This window comes from Dendrobium catenatum, unplaced genomic scaffold (genome assembly GCF_001605985.2).
Source record: "Dendrobium catenatum unplaced genomic scaffold, ASM160598v2 fragScaff_scaffold_810, whole genome shotgun sequence".
NCBI lineage: Eukaryota > Viridiplantae > Streptophyta > Magnoliopsida > Asparagales > Orchidaceae > Dendrobium > Dendrobium catenatum.
In genome coordinates this window covers 33,071-53,971 of record NW_021319272.1, presented here as the reverse complement: position 1 = coordinate 53,971, position 20,901 = coordinate 33,071, and the positions used below count along the sequence as shown (strand labels likewise).

At 33.5% G+C, this 20,901-nt stretch overlaps 1 protein-coding gene across 1 annotated transcript; it reads right to left on the bottom strand.

The window, feature by feature from the left end:
• Positions 1 to 1,578: 1,578 nt before the first annotated feature.
• Positions 1,579 to 20,211, bottom strand: LOC110113954 (SEC12-like protein 2). Its single transcript, XM_020846681.2, has 10 exons — positions 19,607 to 20,211; positions 19,371 to 19,465; positions 14,487 to 14,637; positions 6,229 to 6,320; positions 6,020 to 6,119; positions 5,871 to 5,937; positions 5,617 to 5,737; positions 2,265 to 2,381; positions 2,079 to 2,146; positions 1,579 to 1,932 (listed from the first exon to the last, which is right to left on the bottom strand). Exons 1-10 carry the CDS (start codon positions 19,946 to 19,948, stop codon positions 1,865 to 1,867), a joined length of 1,221 nt encoding a protein of 406 aa, XP_020702340.1. The 5' UTR covers positions 19,949 to 20,211; the 3' UTR covers positions 1,579 to 1,864.
• Positions 20,212 to 20,901: the final 690 nt, after the last annotated feature.

Below are 20,901 nucleotides of genomic sequence, written 5' to 3'. Positions count from 1 at the left end.
TTACACTGCTAAGCATAAAGAAATAAAGGGAACACGTGTGGTATATTGATGGCCCCACTAAGGCGGGCTGCGGGCCCCACTAAGCTGGGCTGCGGGCAAGAAGAGCAAGTGGATTAATTCCGCTTTACTTGTCATAGAAAACTGAAATTGGTAGGAAATTAGAAAAGTTTATTTAGGGAAGAAGCGCTGATTTGAATTAAGTTTTGAGAGGGAATTATAAAAGGTTTATTTAGAGAAAGAAGACCGATTTGAATTTAGATTTGGGAGGGAATTAGGAAAGGTTTATTTAGGGAAAGAGGCTTAATTTGAATTCAAATTGGGGAGGAAATTAGGAAAGATTTATTTAAGGAAGAAAGAGGGCTGAATTGAATTCAAATTTGGACGAAAATTAGGAAAGATTTATTTAGGGAAAGATTACTCATTTGAATTCAAATCAAAGTATTGAGAGGTGAAAATTTTGGGACGAGAATAGGAGATGCCACCTTTGGAGCCACTTTCAAGGAGGGGAAAGGGTGAATGAGTGGTATTTTTGGTGGAGATGCAGATTTTGGAAGGAGAAGATGGGGAGAAGATAGAAGCACCAGATATGATTCAACCACTCCAATAATATCGAGAGGTGTTCCAGCTGGTTTAGGAGTTGTCACCTCCGCGGGAACACGAGCATGCTATCAACTTGAAGGAAGGAGTCTCACCTATCAAAGTTCATCCGAATCATTATCCCCAAATCCAGAAGGATGAGATCGAGAGATTGAACAGAGAGATGTTAGAGGCAGAGATCATTCAACCTAGTGTCAATCTATTTTCTAGTCCAGTCATATTAGTCAAGTGCTTTAGTAGCAATTTCTTTCGTTCCACATTGAGGACAAGGTGACTCTTTGGGAGTGGAGTATTGATGGACTAATTGAGCAAGTGGCCCCACTAAGGTGGGTGGCGAGCAAGAAGAGCAAAGGGGATTCATTCCACTTTACTTACCATAGAAAACTAAAATTGAGAGGGAATTAAGAAAGTTTATTTAGGAAAAGAGCGCTGATTTGAATTCAAATTTGGAAGGGAATTAAAAAAGGTTTATTTAGGGAAGATGACTGATTTGAATTCAGATTTGGGAGTTATTTGAGGGAAAAATGTTTGGTTTGAATTCAGATTTGGGAGGGAATTAAAAAAGATGACTGATTTGAATTTATATTTGAGAGGGAAGCAAGAAGATTTATATTAGGTTTTGTGGAGAACCGATCTACATCTCGAATAGTAGATCAACATGTATCTTGGTTTGATGTACCTTTATCAAAGAGAATTAGCCCATAATCTTTTCCTTTCTTGCTGATTTCTGCTGCATTTTTCCTTCAGCATTGATCATTTTGTTGTGAGAAGATCAGATTCCTATCATATATTTGAACATAACAATGGTCTATAGTTCCTTTCATCTTCTGAAAAAAACTTTAGCAAATTCAGCAAACCATGGAGCAAGAAAAATATTAAAGGACACAACCTTTTTTTGGAAGAAACATAGTGACTAGGAATTCTTTGAGCCCATTCATATTCAGCCGAACTTAAAATGAAACTCAAAAGGTTTCGCAGCTGTTAATTTAAACAAATCTAATTTCTGGACGCTTAACTCATTGCATAGCAGTCAATAGTTTCAAGCGCATTGAAGCTGAAAATATCAGAATCTAAACTATACAATCACCTATATTTTTAATTTTCAAATTACTTTTACACAATTATCTTGCAAAATCAAGTGGAACTTATAATGGCAATATAAAAGAGGTGGATAATACTTGCACTCATACAAAATAAGAAACTTTGATAAAACAAAATTCATTGAAGGACCTGCTTCTTGACGTGATTTGTTCATCAAAGGACCTCGTCACTTTATGAAGTATACAACAAGAATGGCCAGTAAAATAACCAAAAAAGCGAGCAACAGGCTTGACCCTGCATTTTAGCAAAGCATGAATCCGATGTAAAATAAACACAACTTTTACATCATAATTTCTATTTGTAAAAGTTCAATTCACAATTAAGATCATTGTAATCAAACTCTCATGAATCAAAATATATTAAAAAAAATAACAGTTTACCGTTGTTTTTTGTGTTCTCTATTACCGTCACTCTTGCAGTTGAGTCGAAGGAAGTAGATACCAAAGCCCTGTGCGCAAAAAGAGAGCGGCTTAGTTCTAATTGTGCATATTCATCTATTTGCATCATCTGTGCTCTTTTTTCTTTCAATTCATTTAATGTTTCTATAAAGTAATCTGATTCATTACCTGGAGTCTTGGGAGAACTCTAGTGCAGTAACAGGACCAAGGTGTGCTTTTTTAACTGACATCTGGACCTTGAAATCTGAGGAATTAATGATTGCAATGTCACCTTCTACGGTGCCACTGCAAATTCAAATATTACGCTTATAAAAACATTGGCTTATCATTACACTAAGAAGTTACATCTTAAAGAAAAAAGATTAGTAAAAAGCAATCCTGCAAATATAAATAGACTTAACACTTCAAAGAATTCTTATGAACATAGAAGTTCAATTAAAAGGGAAGTTGTTAGTTCCTAGTGTTGCTTGCTTCAAGGAAATCATAATAATAACGATGCTTTGTCTGACCCTTCAAGGATGGTACATAACTTGAATAAATTGCTGATACGAGCTGAAATGTTTCAGTTAGTATGATGCAATTTTTTTCTTAAAATATTCTCCAAAACCCTGATTATGTCCTCTCTGTCCATGATCATTTATGCAACAAGTTTTTCCAAGATAAACAATTAGTCTGGTAAATTCCCGTGAAACTACTTTAGGCCCATTACTATCATCATCAGTAGCTTTATCATTTCTACTTAACGTGGACTACGTGAATTTTTATTTGCCATTAATTCCAGTCAAATTAGCATCAGGTGTATCAATTTTCTCTGCAAATTGTTTTTACACAATTAAACGTAGAGGTAACCTAAAAAGATTTAGGTAGAAAATATTAGAAATGTCATTTTTTTTATTAGATTTAAATGAGAATTTGACTCTTCATATAGCACAACGGAGACAAAAAGATTCATATAGCCAATCCCCGGGTCGAGTTTTAGGTCGTGTCAAATATTGACACCCCTAAGTTCAACTATGATATAAAATGAGAAAAATCATATAATAACAACAACAACAAGCCTTTATCCCACTATGTGAGGTCGGCTACATGAATCTTTTTTCTCCATTGTGTCCTGTTAATAGTCAAATTCTCATCTAAATCTAATAAAAAAAGATCATTTCTAATATTTTCTAACCAAGTCTTTTTAGGTCTACTTCTGTCTTTCTTAACATAAATCAAATATAATACATCTACTTTCCTAACTAAGACATCGGAAGGCTACTGTTTTATGTGACCAAACCATCTAAGGCAACTCTCTCTAATCTTATCTTCCACTGGAGCTACTCCAACTTTCACATATATACTCATTTCGTATTTTGTCTCTAAGAGTAAAGCCACTCATCCACCTGAGCATCCTCATCTCTGCAACACCTAACTTAATATTATGCTTCTCTTTTAATGGCCAACATTCTTCACCATAAAACATTGCAGGTCGCACTATCATCTTATAGAATTTTCCCTTAAGTTTGAGAGGGACTTTTCTATCACACAACAAGCTCGATGCATTCCTTCACTGCAACCATCCAACTTGAATTCTACTAATAATATCCCCATCAATTTCACCGTCACTCTAGACAACAGACCCAAGATCATATAAAATTCATAGGCCATAAATAATAAATCTTTATAATATTCATGAATTTTGATGCAAATAAAAAATATAATTAGATTCAATATTAGTGATGGTCCAATAGTCTTCCACTACATAAAGTTTAGAAATTCAAACCCATAAATTCATGCAATAAGTTGAAAATCACGCTCTCATTAAATCTAGATTCTACCACTTAGTAAAATCACGCTCTCATTAATCCAATAAAATATTTTGGAATGATAAATAAAATTAAGAGGAAAGAGATCACCAAAGATAATATAATCAAATTTCACACTTCTACAAAGAGATAACTTCTCCTAAAAACTTTCAACCCTCTAACTTGATGGAGGAGCAAAATCCCATCCAACTGAAATTTTATTAAAAATCAATTGATTTCTATGCAAAATAAAGAATCTAATTTATTTAAAAAAATCTAAAATCCCAACCAGTAAATCAAATCATGCCAAAAAAACTCTCATCTTGAAGAAATCCCAATAGCAAAATCTCGATGCAATTCATGATAAAGTAAGCTGCCTGTAAATCAATGATGGGAATCATAACAAAGGTAATCACATTGTAAGTGATGTAGAAATATGTAGAGGCCATGAAAGTGGTAGAGGAAGTAATGACGAAAGTGGTGGAAAAACCTGCAACATCAACAAATGTAATAGAGGTGGGCAAGAATAGGTATGCTGGGAAGCATAGTCGAGAGGAAGCTCAAAATCATTGCTCAAGGAAATGCCACACATTCATTTTGTTGATAGAATTTTACGTTCCATAGCAACATGCACTAGAAAATTCTTTCTAAACATTGATGAGGCTAGGAATCCAAAGTGCATAGCATTTAGATGAATATTGATTCCGAAGCACGTCATTCAGTAAAGTTCCACGTATTCCATCTACACTTTTCAGATATTCATTATCTATTTTAAAGGCTCTGGCTTAATTTACGAGCAGTTGATCAAGTATATGTTTGTGTTCAAGGACGCTAAAATCTTTCAAAACAAACATTTTCAACATCTATTTTCCAAACCAAAGCAAGATTTTTTTAAATAGGAAAATGCTCTTCTAAATAGAAATGCAACATTAAACCTGAAAATATCAAATGATTAAAAATAAATAAATGTTCTTATATTTTTCGTGAGCAACTGAAACCAAATTCACAATAATTTGTATTGGTCTTGAAAAGAAGATATAACATGTAGTACGAAAATAGAAAACATATCTAAAGGTATTGATTAAGCAAGTTATTTTAAGAAATAGTATCTTAGTTAAATGTTATGATTACAAAAGAGATGTAATGCTAATGGGAGAAATTTGTTGAACTATATCTTAAAGACCACGAGCATTTGTCATTTAAGAAGAAACGTTCTAGTGCTGACACATATGAAAGGTTTTAAGATTATGATAACTAAGGGAAATCAAGTTTATGAATCATACTAAAAGTGACGAGATGGTAATAGAATATGGAACTAGAAAAAAAATATCAGTTAGAGAATTATCATGGCTTAATATAAACAAATCTATTAAAGAGGCAATTTTTTTATCATGATAATTAATGAAAAGTATAAAGATCAGGGAAAGAATCTTGATAAGATATTACTGATCATGAAAAAGGCAAATGATCAGATATCATGGAGTTTTTTATGGGCATTAAGAAGAAAAGTCATAATATATATATATAATGGAGTTATCTAAGCTATGTATGATGGAGCAATTATAAGCATTTGAAATAATTCACAAAGTTGATCTTAAAGGAGGGTAATGATGATGATAAATTATTTTGTAGAAATCAAGGAAAATACCAGATTTTATGTGACATAATGAATAAAATGAAAGGATTTAAATGACATAGCAGTTAATGAATAAGATGCAGCTCAGGTTGCATACATTGCAAGGAATTTGCCATCATATGATACACTGAACGCAGAAATTGGATCATGCCCGATCTTTTTTAAACTGATTCTCTTCCACGAAGAGCTGCTCCAAGAAATGACCTTTCCCACATCATCTGTAATATGGAAATTTAAGTGGATGGATCACGAAAGCCATCAACCACATATCGCCATTCAAGCAAAGTATAGAAGAGTAAGGTGGGTTGCTTTGTTCGTAATGAAAAGAACATTATCAGCATAGAGATTTACCATGCATTGATATAACATATAGGATATCACTACTCTCAGAAAATCTGCAGAAACAAAACTTTTCACCCTGCAAGGAAAGAGATTAGAATATTTATTACATGATATATCGAAAACATTCAACTATTCACAAGATACTGATGGTTGCTTACTTCCTCTACTTGTAGATTTGTTACAAAAGTTGATGATTCCAGATCCCAAACTCTGCAAGGGCCACTGCCTCCTAGAGAAACAAGGAACTTCCCATCGGAGCTGTTAAATGTATGTTAAAAGAGTGAGGATTTAGGTTTAATAGAATCCAAGCATAATTATTCGATGGATATTTTTCGGCTACAGATTTTCTGAATGAGAATCCAAGTACCTGAAATCCACATGCTTAACAGTTGTATGCGCATCGGTTTGGTTAAGGATAATGTCCATGCTAGGCCAATTAAAAACCCTCAAATGGCCATCCTACAAGAAGCACCATTTGACTCAAATAAATTTGATCAATACCACATGTTTTAAAATGCAGAAAGTGAAAATGAAAACAATTTTATTTTATTTTTTCTAAAATCACGTTGAAAAGAAAACATATCCAATAAAAATGCAGACAGCACACAAAAAATGAGTTACTTCTAAGGCGCTGCTATAATCGATCAAGTAAATTACTACTGAAAATTAAGTAATATGAACTAATACTATAAATCAATTATCAATAGATATTATTAAGAGATAGAGTGATATCAAGGTCTTATATGTTTAAAGTATCTTGAACCTAATATATAGAAAATAAGAATATAGACAAGAGCATAACTTTTAGAGATAAGGACGAGTGGTTCAAACAAAAGTGCCTTGTGATTATTATACAATGAGAGGATATCACTGATACATATAGGTAAATTTTATTAAATCATAATTAGGCAGGCAATATTGCATGGATTTTAGTGTTGGGTAGCAAAAAATTCATCAATATCTAAATTGAGCATGAAAAAATAAGAAAGTTAAGATGGCCATGTTGACAAAACTAGTAAGGGTAAATCAAGAAATGTGTTAAGTAATTTGAACACTAAAAGGCGGATCGATGAATTGCAAAGAGACATGCAACACAAGGGTAAAACTAGACCTGGAAAAGATTTAGTAAAGCAAAGATGGAAGGCTTTAGAATTTGAAGCCTGGTTGGAAGCAAGTTTGAAAGGTTTGTTGGTCCTAATGGCAGAAGGACCCAAAATGAAAGATAGGTCAGATTTGAGATCAAATGTTGGAAAATATTGAAGGATAGGAAGCAATGAGAAACAAGAAAAAGTTAAAACTAATTCAGGAGATGAGAAACGAAGATTAGAAAGTTTTTATAGGATGTTTGTATGTTGTAAAATACCTTCATATATAAGGAATAGCTTCCTAAGTTGTGTAAAGTAGAATCTTGCATACATTTAACCCTTATAGATGGAATAAACCAAGAGAAATTTAAGTAGAAAATTTCTACTTTGCTTCTGTTAGGTCGGTTCCTAAACCGACCCAGCCAGCCCCACACGGGTCGGCCTTAGTCTATAGGAGGTGGGTCAAATATATTGGAAATAAAGGTATGTGAAACTCCAATAGAATCTGGTGAAAATTTGGTAATAATGAAGAAGGTAAGGCAACAGACAGAAAAATATCTTTATTTGTAGGAAGGCTAACATACCTTTCTCATATTCGATCAAATATAGCTTTTATTTTAAGCTTGATTTGAAGTTCAAGCACACACCTAAAGAGTCTCATCTTAAAGTTACTCAAGAAGTTCTTAGATAGTTGATATCCATCCTAGAAAAATGAATCCTATACAAAAGGAATGAAGCTCTTAGACTGGAACGCTATATAGATGATGATTATACAAGATCACTCATGGGAATAAAAGGTCTATAGCAAGTTATTATACTTCACTAAAAGGAAACTTGATAATATTGGAAGTAAGAAAAAGGCAGGTAGTCACAAGATCATGTGGTGAGTCTGAATTCAAAGCAAAAGCATGAGAAATTTGTGAAGAACCATAGTTGTAAATTATTTTAAGTCTCAAATTAAATGGGAAGGACACATAAGGTGCTAAAATCAAACATAATGTTGAAGCCAACTCTTGGTTGATTGGCAAGTGAAAGATTTTGAAGAGTAAGATATAGATCGTTAGCTTCCTTTGTCAGTACTCACTTCCCCAAAATACTAGTGCCTACTCTTCTCTCTAATTGATCAAATCGTCCTACTAATGACCTGATATTCAAAAGCAAAATGATAAAGGAAGAAGTTTATTTTAAAATTCAAGTTTATGGTAATTTTATGAATTGATAAAAGATTAGTAGATAGTTTTAGAACTTGAGTTTGGATTATTTTTTCCTTGGCCAACAACAGTTATAGATGAGTTATCTGCAATAGTATTTTTTCTATTACGAAGTCCTGATTTATAAGTATTGAATTAGAATAGACTATGATTCATATGATCTGTAGCTTCTAAATTAATGATCCAAAAGTTATTAAGGGTAGAATTGAGGCTTATAAAAAAATAAATAAAGGGTTCTTACCAGATTAAGTTAATGAGCATGCATCAGATGATTTGGCAAAAGAGTTGAGAAGATCACGAAGTATGGTAATTTATTCCTTCTAGAAGCTTTCATCTTAATAGGAGTAGGGGTTTATCATGAGAAAACACATTGCTATTAATATGATTAAATTAAATTTGTCCGTCAAATCCCCAATTCTGGCTGAGAATGATTTCCAGGTAAACTCAAAGCAGCTCTCTCATATGATGTTTTTTTAATACATAAACTAGACTAATTCTTACTTCAGCAATTTTGTACTCTTCTAATTTATTGTTTTATGTTTGATTTATGCCTTTTATTCTCATCATCATTGAGTTTCCTAGCCATCATGGTCGACAAATATACGATGTGGGAGCTAAGCATCACACTGCTACTTCCCTCCGCACGAATGTTACACTCAAAGATGGTAGTGTTTCTTTTCCAACAAATATATCTAAATCAAATCAAATTCAACATTGAGACTGTCATGAATTCAAAGATTTTCTACTTTTACACAATCTTCTTCACCTACATGGCATCATCACCGCAGTATCCAGATAATTTAGTAGTGATATAGTTCAAGCCAAAATCTCCTCATTAGATCATAATAATATGTGCATATTAAGTACCTTATTTTTTTCAGATGATATCCTTGTCATAATTTCATGGGTCAAGGCAACATCACATATCTTAGAATAGAATTAACAAATGAATTACCATATTTCCTAGGAAAAGTACAATTTCCACTTGAGTTTTGGCTTCACAGAATTCCATAGTCGTGACATGATAATGGAGTCTTACTTATGCTAAGCATTGAATTTGGATCTTGCCCTATTTCAATTAGGTGATTTAGCTTCGTTGCATCCTAAATTCTAGCTGTATAAAATTCCGCTACCTAATTCATTTTCAAAAGTTATTAATAATTTAAGGAATATCAAACAAAGGCAAGAAGTCATATTTGAATAAAGGTTAATGAAAGATCCTCAAATCCTTCATCAAGATTAACAAGTTTGAAAGATAAATCAGCAATGAAAGTTGATTATCTAGATCAAAGACAGAATCAAAAGGGTTGTTGGTCTTCATAAACAATGATAACCGAAAAGAGTTAGCTAGTAGACCAAGAAGATGCCAATAAAAAAAAATTATAATGGCATGGTAGCATGCCAATGAACTATAATATTCCAATGAATAGAAAAAACAACATGAAAACAACAAAATGCCAGAATAAATCTAGCGATCAACAATAGTAGCACAATGGAAGGACTGTATCTACATAAGAATTTGCTCTAATACAATAACAACAACAACAACAAGCCTTTATCCCACTACGTGGGGTCGGCTACATGGATCCTTTTTCTCTATTGTGTCCTATTAAAAGTCAAATTCTCAAAAAAAAAAAGTCAAATTCTCATTTAAATCTAATAAAGAAAGACAAATTTGCTCTAATACAATGATAAAAAAAATCAATAGTGAAACAAAGTGTGGAGAATAGGTAATCAAATCTTCTTGCTATTTCATAGTCAGTCACTCTTCTACCATTATTTATACAAGGAAGAAACCATATTAAAAAAAAGACAATATTCATAATCAAAGGAAAAGAAAGAAAAAAATAATCATACATTGATATAAGTTATTGCTTTTGTCAAGCGAATGAAGAAAACTATTAATACACAAAACATCATATTTCACACATGTGTGAATTTAACATGAAAATCTAGATCCCTAGGATTACACTAGTGGATCCCTTAAATTGTTGCCTTAGATTACCACCATGGATAATTGGATTGTCGCCAGTTTCAATAATTCTCAATTACAATATGATTAAAATATAATATTTTTACATCAAAAATGAGTATTAAGTCTGTATATTTGATGCGGGCAAAAATCCGGGGGATGGGGGACCCGAGGACCTCTGCCGGCAAAAGGACTAAAAATACTACTAAACACGCTCGCAAAAAGGCGAGCAAACTCTTACATTTCAAGTAAGACTAAGAAGAAGAAAATTAAAAGACTACAAACAACAACTTCATAAATTGGACACTTACAAAATAGACTCGAAATAAAAAGACACCCTAAAATTGCTTCACTTATAGAAGAGGGATACAGGTGGAGTGGTACTTGCGGAGAGACGAAAGAGATTAGAAGCCAAGACGAAGGGTGGAAAGAGCTCGCAAGATTTCCTGAGGAGATGAGAAGAAGGTGGACAAAGCTCGCAAGCTTTTCCAATGAAACCCGCAGGTTTACATTTCCAAAATAACTTATCATTCACTTCTTAAAATATTACATAACCTCTCATATTTATAGATATGAAAGGGGGAATACAAAAAGCCACAACATTGAATTCTCACAAGAATCCAAACATCACAAACTATAAAAAACCCCTTTGCTTTTTAAGGAAAAATAGCCCAGCCCAGGAACCGAAGAAGCAACCAGGGGAACCAAAGGGGCCGCACGGAACCGAGGCACCAAAAGCCACGGGAAAGCCCCCAAGTTCGGAAAACCAGCAGCCACCGTGAGAACCAAGGAGCCATGGCACGGGAACAGGCAACCCGTGGAAGCCAAGGAGCCAAGGCATGGGGAAAACAAACTTCCTTGGGATTCCAAAAGATAACTATTAATTAATATAATATTTTGGAATCCCAAGGGACAACTTAAATTAAGACATAAAAACTATAATAAAATTATATTAATTAAAAGATAACTATGAACTAAAACTTAGCTAATAATGAGCTAACCCTTAGTTCAATAAATGAACTAAAGACCAGCTCATAAATGAGCTAAATTTCAGCTCAAATTTCATTGAGCTTGTAAACTCAAGGGAAGCCAAAATAAACTTATTTTGGGTTTGAGTTGACCCCCCCCCCTCTTGTCTACATCAGACTCCCCTTCTTGAGAACTCATCTCCCGATGAGTTAGCTTTTGATTCTCTTGAGGAGGTGAAGACGGTGCATCCAGCTCTTTGATCTTTTCTTTAAATTTCTTCCTGCTCTTTCTCGAATTGCCTTTGTAGATATCTCTTCCACTTCTCGAATTTTTGATCACATAAGAACATGTGATATTGAAGCTTGTATAAACAGTCTTGAAGCGGATCTGTTGAATCACCTTCTGTAGAAATCCATCTGTCCAACGAAAGAGGGACATCAGGATTATCTTGATTGATTTCCTCCATGAATGAAGCCATTTTTTTGTTATTTTTCATTTTTTTAACTGATTCAAAAAAAGATTAAAAAAACTCGACCTAAACTTAGACTCGCAATACTTTCAAGACTCACCAACCTAAAAAAAACTTAAGACTCACAATAAGACTCACGACAAGACTTGACTTGACAAAACAAAACTTGACAAACAAAAATAAGACTTGACAACTAAATCCTAGGACTTTCTAACTTGCTCTGATACCAAATGACGCGAGCAAAAATCCGGGGGATGGGGGACCCGAGGACCTTTGCCGGCAAAAGGACTAAAAATACTACTAAACACGCTCGCAAAAAGACGAGCAAACTCTTACATTTCAAGTAAGACTAAGAAGAAGAAAATTAAAAGACTACAAACAACGACTTCATAAATTGGACACTTATAAAATAGACTCGAAACAAAAGACACCCTAAAATTGCTTCACTTATAGAAGAGGGATACAGGTGGAGTGGTACTTGCGGAGAGACGAAAGAGATTAGAAGCCAAGATGAAGGGTGGAAAGAGCTCGCAAGATTTCCTGAGAAGATGAGAAGAAGAAGGTGGACAAAGCTCGCAAGCTTTTCCAATGAAACCTGCAGGTTTACATTTCCAAAAATAACTTATAATTCACTTCTTAAAACATTACATAACCCCTCATATTTATAGATATGAAAGGGGGAATACAAAAAGCCACAACATTGAATTCTCACAAGAATCCAAACATCACAAACTATAAAAAACCCCTTTGCTTTTTACGGAAAAACAGCCCAGCCCAGGAACCGAAGAAGCAACCACGGGAACCAAAGGGGCTGCACGGAACCGAGGCGCCAAAAGCCATGGGAAAGCCCCCGGTTTGGAAAACCAGCAGCCATCGTGAGAACTCCCCCCCCCTTTGTCTATATCAATATTTTATTATTTTTGCATAGGTTATGAAGATATTTTCAAAGGATATTCGAAGTGGGGAGCTATGTTGTATATTTTTCGCAAATGGCATAATTAAATCGGTTATGCATCTATTGAAATACGTGAAGAATTGGAACAATCAATAATTATTTAAAAGATAAAAAACATAAATATTAGCATAATAAAAATTGAACATATGATATGCAATTTTAATGAAGGCAATACTTATCAATATTAGTCAATATTCTAGAAGAAAATTGATATATATGAGTGATAGGCTTAATATATATATTAAATATAAAATTATATAGTTAAAATAAAGGAGTGTATTATGAGATTTCAACAAGAGAATATCATGAAAACCTAAAAGTAAACTCTATAAAATAAATTTGAATAAAATAGAATATGTGGGCCCAATAAACAAATTGAATGATGGCTTTAATTTTTGTAGCTCAATTGAATCACTTCTAATAGGAGTTTAGTTTTCATGTTTTTTTTTTTTTCTTTAAATTTCGTGCATATAATATTTCTATTCTATGAGAGTCATGTATATTGATAATATACGTTCTTTAGATTCCTTGGGTTCATTATATAGTTCATGTGGCTCTATATTGTTCTCCAATTCACTGTTGGATTCTCAGTGGCCTCCCTGCTTATATTACGTTAGTGTGGATTGCCCTAGATGTTAGACACATTATTAATGTTCTCTAGTTCATTAGATTTTCTTGACACCTTGTGGCCTCCTGCCTCCATGATTTCTACTTCGGCAATGAATAGTAAAGGTAAACATGCAACTTTTCCAGTAGATGTCTTCCTTCCATTATAGTACCTTCTACTGTGAGATTTAAGCAGCCATTACAAGTTCAGGGAGCGTTGTAGGAAAGTTCATAAACGACAATCTAAATTGCTAGAATGGTGGCTTTAGTTCTAGATGCAAGCGATAAGATACGCAAATGTTGGTGGCCTTTTGTTTCCACCTCTGTTGCCAAAAATTGGATTTTATATCCATGATTTAAAAAAAAAAAAAAAAAACTCATTGTAAGATTAATAATATAAAGGGGTTTTTCACATGTAAATATACAATTAAGTTATTTTTTGAATAAAATTTTAGTTAGACTTATTATTCCTTCTATTTTTGAAAGTCTACTTCTTAATCAAATGAGGGACATAAAGATTCCAGCAAAGTCTGTCTCCTAATACAAGGGAATTGATTTGATGACTTTCTTTTAACTTTATTTAGCATCTCTAAAACAAGGTATTAATTTGAATCCATGATTAAGTTTATTCAAATTTAATGCAAGTTGAGTTTCTATAAATGTGTGATTTTCAATTAGTTGCATGACTTTATAAATTTTAAGCATTATTTCTAGTTGAAAGATTACTAAATTATCATCAAGATTGATTTTGTCATATTTTGTTCGTTTTCATTAAATGTAACGTATCATTTTTAAATTATGGGTTTGTGTGATGGATGATTTCATGCATATCATGGCAGACCTGCATTATAAATCATAGATCATAAGATGACCTACATCATTATGTTGTATGGTTATCAGAGTTTAATAATAAAAAGTTATTGATAACCTAGCTAAGCGTGATAAAAATAAAAATGTTAAAATTGATGCATGATAAAATTAGGAAGATTATATTGAAAAATAGTTATATTAGATGAACAATGGTAGTGGCAACTATAGAACAAACAATGATTATTTATAAAGCTAACATCAAATAATTTGGATAACGATAAAGAAGATCCATAAATAAGTTACAATGCTAACATTTCAAGTCATTGCTGACAATATATATATATATATAACCAACACAGGAACTTAAGCTAAAATACAGGTTAGGCCATCTTGAAGGATTAACTTAAAAAAAAAACCAACATTGATTAGCACTTAACACTTGAGGAATGTTGCAATAATAGAAGATTTAAATCATAATAGTTCCTTAATTTTTTTGTAAATTTTCTCTGACTATGCATGATGTAATAATTATTGTTTAAATAATATACCTCACCACCAGCTGCCAGTGCAGTACCATCACAACTAAAGGCTAGCGCTAACTGCAACCCAACATCTTCTAGCTGCTGTAATATATATCCAGAGGATTTAATTACTAGCTTACTCGGCTCCAAGCTATTGGGGATGTCCCACTCAAAGCACCTATAAGATACCACAAATAGAAAAAAAAATTATACAATATAATCAAATTTAAGGAGTAAAATGAGAATGAAAATATCAAACTCTACAACATCATTGTCTTTATTCCAACTATTTGAAGGTAGTTATATAAATCCTCCAATAAGTCACGATGAGTGTTAATATGAGTTTAACTCTATTTTGAGCATATTTTTCTTTCAAAGGTTTATAACCATTACCACACTACCTTTGCCCCACCCATTTTCCTTTCTATTCATTTGGGTAACTTTACATCAATCAACCCCAACAACAACAATATCAAGCCTTTATCCCACTATGCGGGGTTTGGTGCATGAATCCTTTTTCTCCATTGTGTCTAGTTAAGAGTCAAATTCTCATTTAAATCTAATAAAGAAAGGTCATTTCTAATATTTTCTAACCATGTATTTTTAGGTCTAACACTCCCTTTCTTAATATAAGCCAAGTCTAATACATCTACTCTCCTAACCGGGTCATTGGTAGGCCGTCGTTTTATGTGACCAAACCATCTAAGGCGACCATCTCTAATATTATCTTCCACTAGAGCTACTCCAACCTTTTCACATATATGCTCGTCTCGTATCATACCTCTAAGAGTAAAGCCACTCATCCACTTGAGCATCCTCATATCTGCAACGCTTAACTTAATATTATGTTTTTCTTTTAATGGCCAACATTTTGCACCATAAAGCTTTGTGATAAGCCTTGGAAGCAAAAGCAGCAAACAACAAATAGAAAAACTACAATAAAACCAAAATAGTGGCTTATTTTTTATTAAAACTTCAATAAGAAACAACAAGATATAGGTGATCTACAATTCAAGAGATAGATCGGCTCTCCCAAATGACCTAGACACTGCTAGGAAGCCTCCAAGAAAAACTACAGCAGAAAATCCAACATAAAGCATGCCCCTAAACCATAAACAACAACTCCTTAAATAGCCACAACACAAAAGAACGTAACAAGAAACTTCCTAATTAAAACTTCCCGAAATAAAATCCTTCATAGCAGATAATAACACAATAAGGAAGCTTTCCTATCACACACACACGGGCCCAACAAGGGGGTCGAAAACCCTGATTTTCTTCCACCTAGTTCTGTTGGTTCGGCTCTTGCTAGACTGGCTGGCCAGGCCGGCCCCCTCCCGTCTCACATTGCAGGTCTCACCAACATCTCATAGAATTTTCCCTTAAGTTTAAGAGCGACTTTTCTATCACAAAACAAGCCATATTTATTCCTCTACTTCAACCATCCAACTTGAATTATGCTAATAATATCCCCATCTATTTCACCATCACTATGATCAATAGACCCAAGATATCTAAAGCATGTACTCTTATTAATGACTTGATCGCCCAAAGTCACAATCCTCCACTAGATCTATTACTATTAAAATTACACTCTACATATTCAATTTTAGATCCGCTCAAACGAAAGCCTTTAAACTCTAAGGTTGGCCTCCATAATTCAAGTTTACCTTCAACTCCCTCTCTAGTCTTATCAACAAGAAGAATATCATCAATAAAAAGTATACACCAGGGTACAACCTCTTGCAAATGTCCAGTGAGAACATCCATGGCAAAAGCGAAAAAGATATGGGCTAAATGCTGATCCTTGATGTAATCCAACTGAAATAGGAAAATACTTGGTCAAACCACCTTGTGTTTGAACACAAGTAACAACTCCTACATACATATTCTTAATGGCTTGAATATAAGCATTATTAATCCCTTTCTTTTCTAGAAGTCTCCATAGCACTTCTTTTGGAACTTTATAATTATGTATTTCACTCTTAACAAAACAATTGAAATTTATCATTGGCATCAACCTTACCTGAACATGGGGTCCACTTTATGCATTCTCATTCATCATTCATTATTATTCAGTGCCACGTTAACTCTATTTTGTAGAAAGATTTATTCACAATTATATCCATGTTACTTTGAACTATACTTTTTTTCTTCCTAATCCTTCTACAATAAATGTACTCATCTTATCTATGCATCTTTTGCTCTATGTTGTATACAACTAAACCAACTTAAGTTTATTTCTCAATATTTTATCTTCAATTATTCCCACTACCTTTCTAATATGATAAATGCTCAACATATCTTTCTTAGTTTTAATGCATATCTATGTTAACATCCTCATTTCCAGTCCATTGAATATGGTTACTAGTGACTTCTTTATCTCCCTACGCTTGGATTCATATAGCATAGTCATTTTAATTGCAGTTTTACAAAATAAGCCTTAAAATTTTCCATAATGTTCTCTTACCGCATAACACTCCTAAGCATTTATTGTTTTTTACCATAAATTTTTAAATCCAAAAACCAATTTTCATTTATATGCCCAAGCTTTCGTACACAAGATTCAAGATACTTAAAAACATAACACATTTTGCATCCCTTAATGTTCCAAATATATCATCCAATCATTATTAATTCTGCTCCTACTAAAATTGAATATCATATGTTTGATATTTGTTCTGCTCACTCTAAACCTCTCTCTCAATCTCTCCATCTCTCTCTATTCTTCCAGTACTAAGCCCTTGATCTTCTTAATTTTTCTCTATTGGTTAAAATTTTCACCTATTGCAACTGAGATCTCATCTATCATAGCTAGTTAACAATAAATAGAATATAACAATCATTTTAAATATCCTTTGTACATTTCCAATATTAATACAAAAGGATACAAACTTAATATTAGTCAAAGATATAATTCTATTCTGACTGGAAGCTCTTTAGGGTTGTTTTTTGCAAGTAAAAGAAAATTGGATGTATTCTAAATATAATGTAATATAAATGCACTGTTTTTTAAAATCAAGGGGATGTTTTTTTGTATTTGGTTGAAATAATAAAACTTAGAATAAAATATAAGAGAAAAAAAAATGTAACCAAGCATCATGACAGGAGAATGACGAGAGGTCATTGGGGCGGCATTGACGGACCAATGACTTGCATGATGGGAGTTTGATAGGAGCTCACTGAGGTGGCAACAATGGGAACGATGGCTTGCACGACAGGAGATGTCTTAGGCAATGTCAATGGGATCGATGGCTCACTGGAGTGGCATCAATGAAACCTAAAGCATCACAATTTAGGCAAGGGAAGAGATCTCAACAGAGGTGCAAAGAGATCACAACCCTTGATCAATGGAGATGCTATAGTGCTGGGAAGACGTCAATGTGAAACAATGCCGGAGCAGTGCAAGGACTACATGACGCGATGGTAGGAAGTTGAAGAAGACTAGAGGAGGTGCATGAATGAGTGATTTGTGCTATGGGAGGTAGAACGAGATGGTGTATTCCGAATTCGGCTGATTCAGGCAAAATCAGAATACACATAGATAGCCTAACAAAGTTTATTCCGAATTTGTTCGATTCGAATGAATTCCGAAACACATTGATAGCCTAGTAAGTGTATTCCAAATTCTTCAAATTTTTACTTTGTATTTATTTCACTTCAAACTAAACACCAATAACTAAAATCCCATGCATTCATTTTACTTTATAATCAAAATATTTCAAAATAATAGCACTTTAAGCACTCCATAATTACTTATAATGCTAGGCAAAAGTCCATCATAAATTTAATACCATCAAAATATCAATAGCATACATTTTTTCTTCTTACACCAAATAAAATATCATATGTTTTCTCAAGATAAATAATAATAACATGAATATTTTTTCTATGAACTATACATTCCACTAATTATCTTGGTACAAAAAGTACTTTCATAGAAGATCTTTTTAGCATAAAATCAAATTGGTTCTCCAATACCAATACAATTTTTCTAAGCCTATGTCTCATTAAACTCTTCTATAACTTCGTTGCATAACACAAAGTTTGATTCTCCAATAGCTAGCCCTAAAATCCTCATATTCTCAAATAATACCACTAAAATGTTTATTTGATTATTTGTACATGCAAGATTTATTTTAAACTTTGCTAAAGCTCATATGGTAACCTTCATAATGCCAATAGTTATCTTATCCCACATCTAATTTGATTCAACTGTAGGATTCCAATTCACCTCTTCAAACAAATTGTATTGGAACGTCATAATTTGCAAAAATTGGAATCCACCCGGCCACTCAAATTAACAGGAACAATAGACTAAGAATCTCACAGCTCTACAGGTAAAACAAAGCTAATAGTAGTTCTCAATTCAAACTTGAAATGGAACTATGAACATCTTATTTTCTTGTAAGAAACTAAGAAGAATTTATTTGATGATTTGGTCACTTGGTCAAGCTCTCTTAGCTATCAGAATAACCAAAATAATATGAGAAGAAGAAAAAAGAAGGAAAACTATGCCAATCTGTTATAAACAAACCAGATAGCAAAAATTATCAAGCTTAAAAACTGTCTACAGAGGAATGTGACCGCTTCACATTTTAAAAAAGGATTCATGTAGCCGACCCCACGTAGTGGGATAAAGGGTTTCACATTTTTATTTCATTGTTAGCGTTCTGAAAAGATTCAAAAACTTAAAGCCTATATCATTATATGGTTAATAACAACAAACCCCAACTCTCCTTAAAACATAACCGATGCCCTATAAAAAAGTATTCGTTCCATTTATTTAAAAAAGACTAGCATATTCTTACTTGTTTATGCTGAGTATGCTGTAGTACTACAAAACGTTTCAAGTGGACAATTGCCCAAATTTTATAAAAATTCATCAAGAACAACAATTCAAAGAGCGACCTGCAACTCTTGAGAAACGAGCAAATGAAGCCATCACCTCCGGGATGCATCGTCATCCTGTACGGTAACTCCTCTCCCGTCCCAACCCTGTGCACCTGAAATCATTTGTTCACAAAGGGAAAACATTACATGTACAAAAGATAAAAACTCAAGGGTTCTATAAAAGCTCAGACCCTATTATGCGTCTTAAAATATAATCAATCAAGGATTCCTGTTCGGGGTATGACATGATTTACCGGATAATCAGAGAGGGATCGAGATTCAAAATCGAAGAGGGTGAGAAGAATAGCGTTGGGGACGCCGCTGTGCCCCTCGCCCCCGCCTCCACCTAGCGCAAGCAATAGCTTGTTGGCACGAGCCGGAGAAAGGGCGGAATTTGCTACAACGTCAGCCGCTCCATCGCCTTCCGTTGTCGCAGGGGTGTTTCCTTCATCCTCCGTTTTTTCTAACGCCTCTTCGGCAGCGGCGACGGCATCCGGTGAGGAGGAGATCCGATCGAGGGGAACCCACGCGGCACAGTACAGCGGCAGGCCGTAGGTCTTGGAACAAGGCGGTACTTCTCGCCTGCCCTTCGCCATTATCTTCTTTCTCTGCTCGTGCTCTCAATCTGAATGCGATCCTATCAGGCGTTCACCTCAGAGCTTAGCAAGAAGGGTTTAATTCTGCGAGAACTCATCAACATGTCCGACATTGGCTTTGCCTTCATGGGAACGAAAGATCAAATAACTGCAAAATTGCTTATTGCTGAGTAATTTTCATACAGACTGGAACAAAAAGCAAGGAGTCAGAGAGCTGTACAAATCCTAGCATCGCGTGTCTTAGGGGCTGTTTGGTATCGGATTTACAGCGGGATTTAAGTCGGATTTACGCTAAATCCAGCCAAACGGTTTTTGTGCAGGCGTTAATTTCTTAATTAGACTTAATTTAATTGCTTAATAGATTTAATTTAAAATATAACTATTAACTACTTAAATAAATGATTAGTGGTGTAAATTTAATTAAATAATTAGTTATTAATAAAATATTTAATAGTATATAAAAATAATTAGTTATTAATGATTAGCGGTGTAAATATTAATTAAATAATTAGTTATTAATAAAATATAATTACTTGTAATTTCATAATTATAAGAATAATTATTAATTAAAATTTATTAGATTTATTAAATCCCACTAAAGTTAAATCCCACTTGTTGCCAAACAGCCCTTTATGGTTTTTAACTCAATTGACAGAGGAAAAATATGAAGGGAAGATTTCACATATCCAGCTGTCTGAAGAATTTTTCTTCAAAAACCAGATGAATTGTGGAAATATCACAAGAAACCTCTCGTAGGATTTGATTTAAAAAAATTATATATTGATAATATATGACAAATTTAATATTCTTAATACACTAAATATCTCATTATTTTATTATTTAGATAAATATATTTGAAGTTTTATTTCGAACAAAATCTCATGTCTATCAAATATTTTAATAAATTTTTGAAATAGAAAGTTTGCCAGATGTGACGTAGTAAATTTCATGCC